The sequence below is a fragment of the Ammospiza nelsoni genome, chromosome 3 (genome assembly GCF_027579445.1).
Source record: "Ammospiza nelsoni isolate bAmmNel1 chromosome 3, bAmmNel1.pri, whole genome shotgun sequence".
Classification (NCBI taxonomy): Eukaryota; Metazoa; Chordata; class Aves; order Passeriformes; family Passerellidae; genus Ammospiza; species Ammospiza nelsoni.
Window position 1 is genome coordinate 50,514,542 of NC_080635.1, and position 16,823 is coordinate 50,531,364.

At 41.9% G+C, this 16,823-nt stretch overlaps 2 protein-coding genes across 4 annotated transcripts in view; both read right to left on the minus strand.

The window, feature by feature from the left end:
- MAP7 (microtubule associated protein 7) overlaps positions 1–9,765 on the minus strand; it is a 109,691-nt gene extending 99,926 nt beyond the window's left edge. Inside the window, exon 1 of the mRNA XM_059468868.1 lies at positions 9,646–9,765. Coding sequence (XP_059324851.1) covers positions 9,646–9,691 — 46 coding nt within the window. The 5' untranslated portion in view covers positions 9,692–9,765. The remainder of the gene's footprint in view (positions 1–9,645) is intronic.
- Positions 9,766–12,417: 2,652 nt separating this feature from the next.
- MAP3K5 (mitogen-activated protein kinase kinase kinase 5) overlaps positions 12,418–16,823 on the minus strand; it is a 97,986-nt gene continuing 93,580 nt past the window's right edge. For all 3 annotated transcript variants that reach the window (XM_059468475.1, XM_059468476.1, XM_059468477.1), the window contains 4 exons: positions 15,901–16,013; positions 14,882–14,994; positions 13,926–14,002; positions 12,418–13,252 (listed from right to left, as the gene is read on the minus strand). In XM_059468475.1, coding sequence (XP_059324458.1) covers positions 13,186–13,252; positions 13,926–14,002; positions 14,882–14,994; positions 15,901–16,013 — 370 coding nt within the window. In that variant the 3' untranslated portion in view covers positions 12,418–13,185. The remainder of the gene's footprint in view (positions 13,253–13,925; positions 14,003–14,881; positions 14,995–15,900; positions 16,014–16,823) is intronic.

Consider the following 16,823-nt stretch of genomic DNA (forward strand, 5'->3'; position numbering starts at 1 on the left):
TCCTTCACAGCTGCAAATGCCACTATGCAACATGCTGGATATTTCACCTGAGAGACACCTTAAACTTCATCCGCTTCCACCTCAGTTCAGGGTGTGCTCACCATTTCAAAATGCTACCAAAGAAAAACTGCCAGCTGGAATCACTCTGTAATTTTAAAAGTACATTATTTTTCCTCACTTCAGGGTTGTTTTGTTTTGGTTGGGTTTTTGTTTGTTTGTTTTTTTAAGGGAATCTTGATGTAACCTGATCAGCCACCACAAGATGGTACAGACAGTAGCTGACAAATCTGTAGGTGGTTCATTGAAAACTGCGAGTCACACGGATGTATGTGATCACCTAACGACACAGGTAACAAAACCGAAGCAGGGTCAGAATTTATGACACGAACTATGCTGACTGCCACAGTGGGCTGGGGTGCTCTTTACAGAGGAGTCCTGGATCATGCTCAGCTGGCAGGATAGCTCTGTCCTTGCACATCTCAGGCTCATGAGCCAGGATCACAGCGGATCCAGAAGAACACAGCACCACCTGAAGGCTCAGCTGCACCGTTCCTCCCTCTCCAGCACAGCCACAAAACACCCAACCAAAACAGAAGCATTCTGCAGGACCAAGCCCAGAGCCCACCCCTAGTATGTATTTCCTCTTAGCTACACCTTGGACTCTGGGCGTACACGGAAGCTGCACATGATGTCATTTGTGTGCAGTTAGAGACACTTTGTACTACAGGGTGTGGACAAAGGAGTAAGGCAAGAAGCTCTAACACAAGCTGCTCTTTGCTTCAGCAATTTGCCTTCTGGCGTTTATACAGGCACCACTACTTTATTCCATAAAGAGAAAGAGCTTCATTCCTCAAATCCCATCCACCTAACCACAAACACTACCTAACAGAACACACATCATCAACAAGGTGGACAGTAGTTGGTACCATCACAATTTTTCATACGTGCCAAGGCCTGCCAACAGAAAAAAAAGTAATAGAATACAATATTTATATGGCAGCTTCATTAAATATTGCTCCACCCCATTTCACTGCTTTAAGTCACTAAGTATGGATTTCTACCTTTTAAAAGTGTTGTTTAATCACCTTTGATTAGAAAGTCCTTAAATAGGGATTTCAAAACATGTCAGAAGTATATAACGCGCAAAAATACACCTGTCTGGAGCAGCTTCCCACCTTACAGGTATGTTTACTGTTTCAGCATGTCCATTTCCCTATTATTGCAGGAGTCATGCAGGATAGCTACAGGACTGAGAATTACTTCCTTGGTCCTTGCAGAATCCCCCATACCCATAAGAGTGACTTGACCTCCATACAAAATGTAGTAATAACCAAGTTTGATGCTTCAGGGGCTGGTGCAGATGGATTTGACCAATGACACACAGGCAACTGAGGTGTTGGCACATTTTCCTTCCTGTTGACTTACTAATGCAGAGGTGACAGAGGAAAAGTATCAACAGCACATTCAGCTTGCACAGCAAGATTTTATTTCAAGGTCCCTGTTGTTAAAAACTATGCCAGCTCACAACATGTTTTCAAATGCCTAATAAAATACAACCTACTACATATAAGGGACACCTAATATAATAAAAAAAAACTCCATAACTTTAGGCACTTGGGCAATTTTTTTTTCTGAAAAACATTTCTAAAAATACTACTGAATACACATTAAAGGTACCAGCACCGCATAAGAGACTGTACTGACAACTCCCCCTTCCTCAATCCACTGGTTTAAGGAAGAAAAAGAAGTTCCTGAGGTATTATTAGCAGGAAAGCTTTGCTTATTTCTGCCTCGTCTCATCTACGGGGGAGCTTCTATATGAAAACTGGGATGAAAGCAACATTCCCCTGAGGGAACAAAGGGGTGGCTAATTTTAGGAACAAGGCTGTTAAACACTTAAAAAAAAAAGACAAAACAAACAATTTTCTTAAATAACCCCTATTATTGATATTTTTCCCCCTCTAACCATTAGTCATCTATGTTTTTGTCATTAGGACAATCACAGCTGAGGTCTCTTACTGACGGAGTAAAACTCTCAAAAGATGGAGTGAGGGCAACTGTGTATCTTGAGGGCACTGGGTCATTATTTTCCTTTTTACAACACCTGCAAACTGATTATCAGTCAAACCATGACACTTAAACACACCCACTTTCACCCAGTGGACTCTATAGGTATAATTACCTGCACAAAACATCATCTGATATGCAGCAATCTTTAACAGCAGTTTAACAAGGACTATTAGGACACTTATATCATGATACAGGAAATGTAAATATTTATGACAACACACTGAGAGATGTTTCTGCTTTACCCTCGGGTATTAAGACTTGATATCTTTACCTATGAAATGCAAAGGAAGTTGAAGCCAGTCACCATGGCTGAATTTTAGATTTGCTATCTTCTTTCATTAACAGGATTGTTTCACTCCCTGTAAACTATCCAAACTGTCCATGAAGCTCATTACTGTGATTTAGAGTATAATGAATTGCATGTAACTTTACATTCCACCTCCACTACCTTGTGAAAGCTTCCCCTCAACTGGCATGTATTTTGTATCAAGAAATAGATCAAGTAAATATATTATTTTAGCATACATTCCTTTACAGATTGCCAGTATTTCTTTGGTTTTTTCTGATTTTCTTACAACTGAAGAGGTTAAGGGCAAGGTAGTTATCTATCTTAGAATTTTGCTTTCATGTTCATGTTTTCCCTCTCTGAAACAATAGGGTTCTATTGGGAACTAAGTTCCAAATGTTTCTTTCTTGGAGAAAAAAACCCCAGGAAAATTCAATTAAAATCTCCCATCCTGTTCTGCAAAAAACATTATACCAAAAAATTTTAACATACCTAATCATCAAAACACACAAATCATATTTTGTATAGATTTTTCATATTTTCAATATTAATCATCTGTATCAAAAGCTTTTTCTAAGAACTCATTTAAAAATACATATTATAGGCAGTGCTGGATCATACAAATCTCAAATTTGAAGGGATCCATAAAGATCATCAACTCTCTCTGCCTCACAGGGCTATGTTGAAATATACATATACTAACTAAAATCCAAACTCAATCTATTCCTAGTTTTCTTCAGGAATCACATGTCTGTTTATTTTCTACTTCACCAGGTTTTGAATCAGGAAGTCAAGCCTAAAAGATGGAGAAAGTAGGGCCTGTTTTTGTTTTTTTTTTTTTCCCTACTCATATGAGAAAACAGCTATTTATCCAGCCTTAAAGGGCTGGAAACTTCCTTTTCTCTAGCATTTAAACCTAGGCCAAAACAAACCAGCCTTAAAAAGACAGGAGGGATTCAGCTCCGTACCTTGTTTTGGGGTTTTTTTACAGTTAATTTGGAAATAGCCAAAATAGCCACTGTATCAGAAAGAAACACTTTCTTCCGTTAAGTCAACCACTGTCTCAAACACCTAATGTTTTCCACTGCTGCTCTCTATTTTCTCTTCCTTCTACCTCTTGTTTTCCAAAAGTGACACATAATAACCTTGTCTTTATAGAGGTATCTAAATTTCTCTTCAAAGATATCTCTAAGGCCTCAATTTTATACACAAGATAATAAAGGACCAGCCAATTATTTTTACTGCAGTAAAGTTTAACTTTACTCAATTATTTTTAAACAATTTCAGTATATAAACATCTGATATAATAATTGATTTCTTCTTTTCCCCTTCTTGGAAGGAAAAAAAATTGCCTCTTGAATTAATCAGTAAGAATATAAAATGCTAGAGAATAAGGAGGGAAATCTTCTTCCCAGTCTGCCGTTCTGACGTGCACAGTGCCACACACTGGACCAAGGGCTGTTAGAACTCATCAGAAGTGACTAGGCAGAAGGTAAGTGTTAACTGTTTCCCCTTCTGTCAAAGAAATCTAAATCTGTGTGCATTTCCATGCATAGGAAAAATTTAGGAGAATGCTGGAAGCCCTACCCTGTTTCAGTCAAACTCATTCATCAGCACAAAAAGGCACATGAACATGAGGAACTCATCAAGAGTCTCATCGTTCACAAACACTTTCCACACATACACACCAATAAAACAATCAAATACAAGACTCACATTAACAAGTCTGTCACATGTTTTGATTAAATTTATTTGCATAGTATGACTAACTATAAACATTGCACAAGACACACCATGATGAATCAAAAACATATTTGATCATTCTTAGTCAACACTATTTATATATAACAGAATGGTGTTGGAACAGGCCCTATAGTAGAACATATCATGCAATTTCAACCAATGGTCAGTTAAATAATGAAAGGCAGCAAGGAATTGGGAGGTCACAGGACAGTAGCAAAAAGAAATTTGGTAGAAGACAGAAGTTATCAATTCTAATTGCCCTAAAACTAATACTGAGGGCAACGTTGTCACTGCTTCTGTCTGGGGGAAAAAAAAAAAAAAACAAAAAACAACAACAACAAGATTATTTTTTTAGAGTACCTAAGTTTAATACGTATCAAGAGAACCAAGCATTTGTATAGCACTCAAAATTAAGAGCACTCACATACTAAGTTTTCAGTAGAAATGTAGAAATGAATACTTCAAAGACAAGGCTCCAAGCTTTTTTTCGCAGAAACAGGGACATGAAAGAAAAGGAGCTATGCCAAGACCAAATTAAAATTTTTTCCATTGTTGTATTACCAGCATTAGTATCTGCTGGATGGAATCCTGTGAACTGTGTTAATTACCAGTGCTTTACTGACATCTTAGTTTCCAACATGTTTCTTAGAGGATGACTCTAGATGTCTGGACTTTTGGATAAGGAAGAACAGAGTTTCAGACAGAGAGACAAGGATATATTTGGAGACATCAGTAGTTTATTTCTCCCCTCATGAGTCTCACAGTGACTCTCCTTCTGGAGCACAAATCATTCCATCACCTCTCTGAAGAATCTCATCGTCAAAAAGAGTCAGGGTTCTAGCTCCATTTATATGAACAGCAGGGCAGCCTAGTCCTGCATGTCATCTTAGCAGACACCTTACAGTTGTTTCCCCTGAACTCTGACAGATCTCCTAGAATACATATTTTCAAGCTTTGTCCCTAAAGCCTACTGGTTTTCATGAAAGCAACTATCAACACTAAGGGAGAGGTGCAGAATTAAACCTGAACCAGTTTCACAAATACACCATTTCTCATGCATATGTAGGGTAAAAGAAGAATATAATATACACAGAACCTTTTCTGCCATAGTTCCAGGCAGACCACTGCATTTGTCTAATACAAGGATTATTGAGAGAGGGGATCCCCTCCCCAAAGGAAGGGCAGATATACACAGACACAACAACAGCAGCAGCACACTGTGGCTTGTATTGTGGATGTAGACTTACTTTGTTTTCTGCTTGAGGAAATATGTGTATGTTGCTGCAAGATGATACAGTATTTACATTATTGAGGCAATAATTTCTCTGATCATTTAATTACCTTTAACACCACAAATAATTTTCAGATCTAAAGTATTAAATTTGTTTATCTGGGATAATAATAAATCATGCAAATAAAGTATCAGCCATCTCAGAGTACTGTAAATTTACAACTTTTTGCGGTTTGAAACAGCACATACACAAGTACATCTCTTTTCAAAGCCAAGCCCAAGGAAAACAGCAATGCATACTACTTGAACTAAATTAGTAAAACCTCTTTTTCTGTACTGGAAGTACCACATAAGCCAGCTCTTTGACCATCACTTAACAGGCCTGATTCTTCATAAACTTTTTTTTTTAATTGCAGTGTTTGGCTTTGGGGCTTTTGTGTGCGTAGAGTTTCTGTGGTTTTGAACTTTTGGGGGGGGAATTTTTTTGGACAGGGTTGGATTTTTGTTGTTCAGTTTGTGTTTCTTGTGGTTTGTTTCACACACATACCTCATTCTTCTTTTTTTTTTTTTTTACACTAGTAATGCTGGGCGTAGGTAGGTGGAGAAAGCCTGACTCCCATTACACAATAAGCACAGAAAAAGGCACGTTTGAACTCTTCCATAGCGTGTAGTCCTTGCATAGACATTACTTGACCAACAAGAGATACCCAGACACAGTACTTGAACAGCTTTCTGAAGCTGAGGGATGGCTTCTATGAGGATCTTAACCTAAATTTAATTTAGTTGTATCATTTTCATTCTACAAGGTACTGAAAAATCTGAGTCTCTGTGCATTCAGTACTGCCTCAAAAATCGTTAATGTGGGACCAAAGATATAATCACAGGCTCTGAGACACGATTTCATAGCTTGAATAGATTTTCTTTAGAGGGGAGGTGGCAGTAGAAGAATTGCAGATCCACGATTTATACACCAAGAGATAGAAAGGGTTCGCAATGTGCTAACGTTTAGATAATCACGGGTGGAAATCAGAGCACGCCCACCACACACAGGCATCGACACCTGCAGCGTGTGTGTTCCCAATTCCCGCACCTGGGAACAGCTCCCACAGTGCTGTTCACGGTACGGGTGAGCACAAGGAGCCCTGGCTGGGGCAGAGGTGCCCTCAGGCGGTATCGCAGCCTGTACCGGAGCACCGTGACATCCCTCGGTGCCGGGGCCTGGGCACGGGCATATCCATCCCCTCCTCCGGCCACTGTGACCGCCCTGCACCCGGCAGCTCCCCTGGGAAGGACATGGATCGTCTGAGAGACAAAAACCGCGTGTCTCAACGCTGTCGTGTAAATCCTCCCCAGTAAAACACGCTGGAACCGCTGGGAAAGAGCCATGGGAACCAGAGCACGCCTTCAGCTCCCAGACACTCTATGCTTTCTGCACTTCTGCGTTTTCCCGAATAATTTATCTCTTTGTTAGGAAATAAAAAATAAACACAGAAAGATGAAATTTGATTTCTTCTCAGATGGAGAAAACACCAGGCTAAGCAAGCAACAAATAAAAAGTCCCATCAGCAGTTAAAGAGCAAACACCTCAAGTTTTCAGCTTTCACAAGCCACCAGGCACTGACATGATTTAAAGGGCAGATTTGTTTTGTAGCAAAAAGCACAGAGTAATACTAAGCTCACTTAGAAGAAAGCGCTAACTACAACAGCACACAAAACCACAGCATTAAAGCTTCTTTGCAATGTTACAAACACATAGCTTTCTCTGTTATCCCAGAGCTTAAGTAAATTGTTACCTGTGCACAGAGCTGGCCAAGGCAGCCTAGAGCACGCATGGGGAACTCTCACAGGCAGAGACATGCCTATGTTTATGGATGGGCAGCCAAAAAATGAGGCGCCTCAGAAGCTTCTCCATGTGGCATTCCCCACAAGAGGGCTCCTCTCATCTCAGGAATCACTGAAGAGCTTATTAGCACTATTAGATGCTTAAGTAGCTATGACTGAAAAATTCTAACTGGTGTAACTTAGTATATCCCCTGAGCACTGTACTCACTTTGCCATCTATAAATTTATGAATGGCAGAATAAAAAAAACCCTTCACCCTGATAATTAAGCCATTTACCCAAAGAAAGCTAGTTAAGTGCAGCAGACCACCTGCCAATAAAGGGATCCACCTGTAACATCCTCCTGCAAAACTCTTGAGGTGATGTTGAAGCTTTCCCCAGGATCAGCCCTGAAAGTCCATGTGTGTAGCCACAGAAGGCGAGGAAAGAAACAAACCAGCCACGCACCACAACACACACAGAGCTTTGTTTTTCAACAGAGGCAATAGTTTTACCAGTAGCTAATTTCACCAAACACAGATGGGATGTTGACCTTCCTGAGGAGCCGGATCCAAACACAGGTGCTCCGCCTGCAGAGCAGGCTGCAGCCACAGCCATCTGCATGGCCCTCCCTGGGCACACACATCTGCTCGCTCATGGATGGACCAAAGCAGCAGATCCCTGATGTGCTTTGAGGTTCTTCCTGTTTGTGAACACCTGCAAAGTGGTCCCTGTGATAACTCAGAGACCTAAAAGGATCTCAGCAGACAACAAACGTCACAGAAAAGCTTCATAGTTAAGCTTCACAGATGTTTAACTCCGACGTTTCACTCACAAAGAAGTTTCAAATGAACTTTGACAGCACAAAGTAATTTGAATTCAAAATACTCAAGAACTTATGCAAGCAGATCCTTCAGTCTACAGATGTCCCAATGAGTAAAAGTTCAACACAGCAGCTTGAAATGAAACTATAAAGCGAACACAGAATAAATCTAGGCACATAAGTAATTTTAAAACAGAACATATGCAAAATACATATCATCTGTTGACTCATCTCTAGTTTTGGTAGGTAATTATAAAAAGACTGATAATCCAGTTAAAAAAAAAAAATCACATCAGCAATGTAAAGTGGAGAACTGGAAAAGAATTTGTTAGAAAAGGCTTCAATAAACCAGTCAGTTCTTCCTGTGGAAAGGGAAGTCAATGTGGTTGTAAACTCTGAACACATAGGAACACAGATGCACATCCTTTCTGAAGATGAACTTTATGGTGATACCTGGGAGTGACTTGTAAGGATTTCTGAGCTATATTCTATACTTCTAATGAGGACAGCACTTGGGTGAGTCTGCCCACAGTCATTGCTTACGACTGCATGTCTGCATTACATAAAGTATGTATTAAAAATATTATACTGAGAAAACACAATCAGCCAACAGCCATATGGCCTATTCATATGCTGTTTTGATATAAAAACTCACTCTTTGATTTAGAGATAAACTTGGGCTTGTGTTAGAGAAGGACTAGCAAAGGGTGAGTGGAATGGGACTGGGGAGGAAGGTAACAAAGGAAAAAAAGGAGAGGACTAAAAGTTGGACTCAGACTTCACAGTCCAGCAAGCAGCAAAAGCAAACAGCATCCGCACCTACAACAGTGATACAGCGGTCGATCCGCTTGCGTAAGCCAAAATCTCCTCCCTGCACCCTCCTCACCCTTAGGGCCAGAATAAAAGCGAGTTAAAACGGTCTCGCAGTGTACATCCCTCCTCAAAGAGACATCTGCAAGGTCATCTCCCCGCTTTCCGTGTAGGAAATAAGGGCTCGCAGCAGCCCGTCGCTCGCACGCGTTTGAGGCGCAGCCAAAGCCCGCAGCGGGCCTCGCTCGGCGGGCACCGGGGCGCTGCCACCGGCTACCTTGACCCTGCCGAGCCGTCCCTCCGCCCTCGCCGGGGCTCACCCCGTCCGGTTAGCGGCGTCTTGCGGCTGTCCATCCTCCCTTATTGCGGGAGCTCCGCGCTACCTCCAGCCCCGCTCAAAGCCCGCAGCCCGGCGGCCGCCCCCTGCAGACCCCTCCGCGCCCGCGTTAGCCCCGCCGCCGTGCGGGCCCCGCCGCACTCCGAGCCCTTGGAGCGGAGGCTCCAGAAGAACCAGCGGCGACCCGGGAGCGACGGCGCGGCCCCGCCGATGCCCCTGCGCGGGGTCGGGACGGGTCTCGCTGCACGGTTCGGGCGCGCCGCCCCCTCCAGCGCAGCTCTGCCCGCCGCCCGGGCCGACCCTCCGGCTGTCCCCGGCGGTGCCCGGGGAAAGGCAGAGAAGTCCCCGCACGGCCGGGCGGCCGCCGAGCGCCCCCGCACCTGTTGCGGGCGAGGCCGCCGCCGGGCCCCGCCGCGCTCCCGCTCCGCACGGCACCCGCAGCCGCCCGGGAGAGCGGGGCCCCGCAGCCGCGGCCCGATCCGCGCCGCCCTCCCGCCGCCCCGGCCGGCCGCGGCCCCTGCTCACCTGCGGGCCGCCGGCGCGGGCCGCTCCTGCCCGCGGCCTCCGCCATGTCTCCGTGCGGCTGCTGCTGCTCGCCGAGCGCGGCTGCTCCGCCCCGCGGCTCCGCGGCCCGGGGCAGGTGAGCGCCACGTCCCCCGCCCCCGCCCGCGGCTCGGCCCGGCAGCAGGTGAGGGCGGGACCGGGCCCCGCGGCCCGGGAGCAGCCGCCTCTGACGGGCTGGAGGCGCTTATGCGGCGGCAGCGGTGGTGGTGGCGGTGCGGGGGTGGCTGCCCGCACTCCCGGCCCCCGCGGCGGCCCGGGCTGCCGAGGTGCCGCTGTTCACACAGGTGTGATTAGTTTTTTCTTCAGAGCAGCTCCCGCCGCATTGGCACAGCTCGTTCGGTACCGGCGCCGAGAGAAAAAACAGGTTTGGGGATGCTCGCCATCTCGGCAGTAGGTGGGAGGAGTGGCGGCCGCCTCGCAAGCCCGGGCGATGCGCCGCATCGTGTGGGAAAGAGCTGCACTGCCGTAGACTCGTTCCTGCGGCACGTGCTCCTAAAGAGCCGCTTCTGAAGCTGCGTGCAACGCCTTGCTTCCAAAAAAAGGGCTCTGTGAAGAGCTGCCGATGTATCAGTCACTTCTGTAAAGGTCATGGTCCCGTTACCTTTCCTATGAGTTTGCCTTAACTTGCTTTATGCTGCTTTTCAGGCTCATAAGAGTGTTTCTCTTTAAAGTGTTCTAGTCTGCATCAAAACATCACTTAATATTTCATCTGCTTGTAGGTAGCACCAATCATCAGAACTACAGGTGAAGGAGGGTGGGTGAATTGGGGAACTCATAGGATGCAGCTGTGGATGCAGGCAAGCAGGTGGGGAGGGGCAGCTCCCTTGGTCTGATGCACTTGGACCAAGCAAACTTCAGTCACCATGCAGAGAACCCCCCTTTCAGTAACTGCACAAGGTCTTCTAGGGGAAGGAGAGTTTAATATTTTGCTGTTGCACCAAGAGCCATTTGTGCTCTAAAATAAAGAGTTTGGGGCTTGGGTGATAAACACGCCCTGTGGCTTGTGGGCAGGAGTGTCTGTAATAGAAGAATAGGCTGGGCTCTATGCTGAAAGGTGCAAAAGACAGCAAAATCAGCACTGCCTTGGTCGAGTTTTTACTTCTATGCTCCCTTAAGAAGAGATGTAACGGTGTCAGTCAGCTTGAGCCCTGGATTAGAAGAGCACTGATCAAGGACTAAGAGGCTATCCAAGTTCAAAGCCAGTGGTATGCCCTATGGTCAAAATGTTGCCCTCAGCAACATCCTGCACTAAGGTAATCTCAAAGCCCTCACCTGTGGTCTATCCACTCACCAGGGAGCCAGGCTGAAGAATCCCAGGCTGACCTGTCTGATGCACACCATCCTAAAGTGTTATGTTGTGTTTTGTTTGAGGATGTAAAAGGTAACATCTGGTACAATCTATATGAAGTAGCCTGATGTAGGGATCTTACATAAGCTTTTGTGCACAGATCTAGTATTTGTATGGATTAGCTGTGCTGCTTAGGGAACCACATTTAGACCAGAATTGCTGGAGGAGCATAAGTGTACATGGCCTGGCCTGGCCATGGATCAGATCCAACAGAGTCTCACCAAGGAGAATACAGAACTGATTGCTGAGCAATGCTGCAGAAGCCACCTTGGGTCTGGTGAAGCCAGCAGAGAACCACAGGGGTTAATTCCAGCTGGTTCCAGGCTAGGTCTCATGGAGATGTTCAGTGGAAACCTCGATCACAATTTTCTCCCTTACATAGCTGGCATTTCTGAGCAGCCTGAGTCATAGAGAACAGGCTGCATGCTTTCCAAGTAAACAGAGCAGTGCAATTGCCTTCCAGTCATACTGCATGAGACCAGAGGTTTCCAAAGTGGACCAATACAGGATCATGCTTCACACAAAAATCAAAGGGGGGGAAGTTCATTGTCTTAGGGTTACTTCTCAATGGGTGAAGTCTTTTTTAAGTTTTGGGTTTTACAAGTCAGCTTCCGCCTCTGGTCCTTCTAGTGTTTAAAATTACCTCAAAAATGTATTGTTTTCTGCTGTAATAGCAGTTGAAATTAATAAACAGTAGTTGTGTTTCTCGTGAAATACAGTGAAGTTTTTGGAATGAGTTGAATACATCCATGGCTAAAAATCAATAGAACTATCTTCAGAGTAAAAAAAAAAAATCTGACTAAAATGATTTAATTGACTGTTCTGTGTCTTATTTTTTAATACATAATTGTTGCACTGTAGCCAGCAAAAGTTACTGTATACAGATTAGGACAATGTGTTTATGTTTAAAAAAATAAATTAGTTTCCTTTGAAAATACCTGCTAGACCTGAAAAATGAAGAGCATAAGCCTTTTACTGGTTACCAAGGCTTATGGAAAAAGAAGTAGCTTCTTGTCCAGGCAAGTCTTACCCACAATGGAATTTTTGCAGATGCCCCAGAAGAATCTGTTGATACCCAGTGCTAGAACAGTGGAGTGACAATGACAGTGGATGGACAGGGAACACCCACCACCCTTTTTCATTGCACACGAGAAAAAAAAAATCATTGCATAAACAAAAGCAGAAAAAGAAACAACAGTCCACAATGACTATTCAGTGCATGGAGGCAGGACTTTTCATTTCTCAAGTACAGCACCCAGAGAAGAATTTTGTTTGGTCTTGGCTTGTTAGTACTGTAATTAGACTGAATAGAAAAAACAAAGAAAATATTCAATGCTATGGTTATCATACTCAAATCACAGTAAATGTAAGATGCATCAAAAAGGTTCCCTTAATACTCAGTATGAATTTTTTCTTTTTTTTTTTTTATTCCAATATTTTCCAGTTCTACACCACTGTTATTATTTTATAAGTCCAAAAATATAGGAAAAAGTAAGTCTTAGGTTATTTTTATTTTCAATTGTGTATGTCAGAGATAGCTTTAGAACAAGCTAACATTACCGTGGTTCAGGTGTATACAACTGGTACAGTTCAGTAGTACATAAACAACTCTAAAACAAATGCACCATAGAACTTAAATTACCAAAAATAAACAATGTTAAACTATGTAGGGCAGTAGGTAAAAACAATTACCTTTAGATCTTGCACACTAAAAGAAAAATATCTAATTATGATTGAAATTATGAAGCTGTACTACAGATAATATTGATATATATTACAAAGAAATTGAAAGTTGTCACATTTTGGTTTTGTTCCAGTGATGTACTGTTACATGAAATCTTACATTTCAGCTTGTCATGAAATTACCATCTGCTTACTTTAACTACAATATTTCATGAGTTTATAACTTTTGTGTGTGTGTTTTCTAAAAATTGTTGAAAAACTTGCATGTAAAAACATTGAAAGTAAAATAATGTTGCAGGTTGTTTACAGATTCCTTATGGTTTTTAGGAGTAAAAGCAGTCAGGAAGCTGCAGTGTTTTTAACATTGGTAAACAAATACTGGATTAAAGTGCAACAGTCCTTCTGACAGCACACCTGCTCTGGCTGAAAGGAAATCTTTTCATCTCTGCAGAGAAGCAAAGAAAAAAATATCAGTGTGAGGCGTGTTTCTCTCGAAAGTCAGTGATCGCCTTCCAGAGCGTGCACAGCATTCCTCCTCTGTAAAGAAAAATCATAAAGACACTCAGGTACAAAGAAACTCTAGTCTGAAAGCCTTCCAGCTGAGGTGCTTTCTGATTTTCTTGCTCTGGTTTTGATCAATGATATTCAGTGGGAAGGTTGATCAAAGGTGAAATCCAACATGCATTACTCAAACAAGGAACAGAGTCCTTTTCTGATTACAAGACAGGGCAATCTTTCCACTTGGCAGATGCCTGCTGTCTGGAATTCAGACTTCTGGTCCAAAGGACTTGCATAACCCACATTTGACTTCCAACATGATGCAAGCTGGTGACCTATACACCTGGCATGATCAGGTGAAATGTAGTGTTACTTACAGTCCATGAGTAACGTTTCTGAAGTTTGATGATGATAATAAACTACTGAAAGTTTTTCTAGCTCTTCTTTTTAAAATAAAAGCAAGGCTCTAATGGGATATCTAGGGTCTCCAGTTGTAAGGTAAATGCTTTACCTTAAAATTTTGCCTTCAATAGAAAAAAGCTTATTTTGAGATTTAAATAGTATCAGCTGTTTGGCAGAAATATATCAGTATACAAAGACATACTGCAAAGTTTTAGTTATTTTAATAGAATTGCACACAGTGCAATAAATAGAGACTTAGTATCAATTTTTCTTCTTACAAAGCACAGTTCATTTAACTCTGAAGCATTACCTCAGTCTCAAACATTTCAGATCATCTCGTGTAACATAGCAGAGAACATCCGTTAAGGTATAGTCTTCAGCCAAGAACTGCAGAAAGAAATTTAAATGAACATTTTGTTAATAATATTATTTCAATTCCTAAGCTCATCTTGCTAGAATCATCTGCCCCTAAAAATAGAAGGGTAAATTTGGGAGAAACCTAAAATTGGGCTGAAATGTAGTACATGCAACAGAAAAACATGGTTTCTACAAATACGGTGAAACAACTTAAATTTTACTGTATACTCTGCATCGGCATACCAGACACAACTTGAAAGATGTAATGCTTTTACAGCTACTCAAAACCTTTGTCAACTGGCATTCCTATTGCTACCACTGGTATCACAGAACTACAGACTTCACTGAACACAAATTGTACCATAAGTAATAGTACATTTAACCCATGAGGAAATTCAAACAGTTAAGATGTACATTTTCAAGAATGGCATCTAAATTTGATGTCATTGAACCTGGAAGAACCTTTGGTCTGATCTGTAGGAGTGATAACTACATGCAGGTATTCCTAAATTAGCTGAAATCTTTAACACCTCTAAAGTTATATAATTTGCTGCAGAGCAGACTGATCTACTTCAGGATATTTCACTGTAGCACAGCTAGCTAAGGGTGAACATGTATCCTATATCCAGAGTATCATCAGCAGAAATGCTGCATTGTGTAAAGACACTGAAAACCCAAGAGTGTCTATTTACCAGGATATTTTATTGCTTTATTCACAATCATATTTAGGAACTATTAATGGTACTTTATATTTATGAAGGCCTTCACATTCATGGCTTTTCCCTATCCTCTGAAAACAAATTAATCTCTCAAAATGTGCTGAAGTAATTAGAAAGGTTTGGTATTTTTTAAACTGAGTCACAAAACAGTTCTGCAACTGTGCCAGGCAGTGGATGGGATCATTGCTACCTTGTTTATTGTGGCCTCATCAGCTCCATGAACTCTCAGCCAGTTTATGAGATCAGGGTCTTCGGTCCCCGTGCCAGTGGAATGACGATGACGGACAGACAATCCAGGAATATCTGGAACAAGCATATTTGAGACAAGGTTTTGTGTTGCCAAAGCAACCTGTTGTCATTTTTGACTCCTCAAGCACTTTCTTCAGTGAGCTTTTCCTTCAAGTGCAGAATACCAGTATACCCATAAATAAATGCCAATTCCCAAAAAACACACTTAATTCCAATTTATAGACAGTTATACATTAATTTCTCTGCTTGGTTAAGAGTACAGTTAAAGTAGTGTGAACATTGACACACACAGCATTTTTCTGCCCTCTTCTGAAAATGACTTTGCTAGTACAAAGCACATCAATTTCACTGTCACTCTTTCTACACTAAGGTTGTTTCATCAATTAATTGAACTGTTCAGTGTAACTCAAAATTGCTGCACAAGCAATGTCTTAGGCTGAGGATCAGCTGCTTTTGGAAGCAACACTTAGAAGCACATTATACAGAAATATCAAACTGCATTAGCACTTCCACCCTCTTCAGGGCAGACACAGCAAACTCGGCTTTTCTCAGTAACATTTAGGTTGTATTTGCATCTCACCAATTAGGTGTATTTGCATCTCGCCTCTTGAACTTTCACTGTAACAATTGGAACAGTCTGTAATTCAAGGAACATATATCTAAACATACTAGATTATCCTCTTTAGGAATAATATTTATTCAGTAGGATATGAGCCTTGCTCTCTTCCATATAATCATGAACAAAAATATTCAAATCATACTCATTCCTTGTAGTGTGATTAACAAATCCAGTAATTTGTTTCCACGGTGTACATTCTTACTTTAAAGCAAACCCTACCAGAAGCAGCACAATAAAGCATCTTTGCTGAGGCTACCTCAATAAAATGGACAGACTTTTAGCTGGCACTTTTTCATCTGTAGCGAGTATGAAACTTTTCTTCAAAAATTCTTCTCACTTACCTATTGGCTGTGACCTGAGCTGTAGGTTCCTGATCTCTTGATCTTTTTCTTCTATAGCTTGATGCAAGAGGACTTGAAATTCTCTCTCCTTTTGAACTAACTCCTCCAATAACCTGTGAAGTAATGAGAACAAAAAACCCATTTCCTTCAGTAGCTTCAAATTTTCGGGAAAGGAAAGATCTTACTATACCTAAACTGGAAACATTCATGGCAAAGACAAGGACAGAATTCTTCAGGTTTCACTGAAGGTATATTCTTTCACTACAGATTGATTCTGATCTATATCAAGACACAAACATTCATACAGAAGCCCCAAACACACCAGCATCCACATAAACATTCACCCACTAAACAAGTGGTATGGTAGAATATTTCAGTAAAATTTCCACAGCCTGTGCTCTGTTTTAAACAAAACTGGAACTGAGAACAAATATCCAAGTGGTTCATAATCCAAGGGCTAAACTTTTGTAAGGAAAAATGCCAGTTCACATCTCTCCAGCAGACATTTTCAAAGGTATGGAAAGGGTAGAGCAGTAATGAAAATGTGGTGAAAACATATGGTTGCATTTCATAAATATGAAAAAAGCTTCTCAACCACACAAGGGCTGTCCCTTCCTCACATATAAGGCACTTTGTGCCTGCCCTCCTAGACTATATTAAGAGTGAGAAAAGAGGAGGCAAAATACTTGCCTACTTCCCTAAGCAATTATTTCTGAGAATGTAAAGCAGAAGTAAATTGAAACTCATCTTTGACCTCCTTCATAAGACAAACCCAGAGAGAAACCTGTAGATATTCAGTGGTTAGCACCATTTGAGCTGATCAAAAGAAAATAGAATATAATGGAAAATTGGTATGTAAAACTGCTGTAATTTGTTCTTTTAGAAGATTGGTTTAGTAAAATGCAGGACTTATGAATGATATC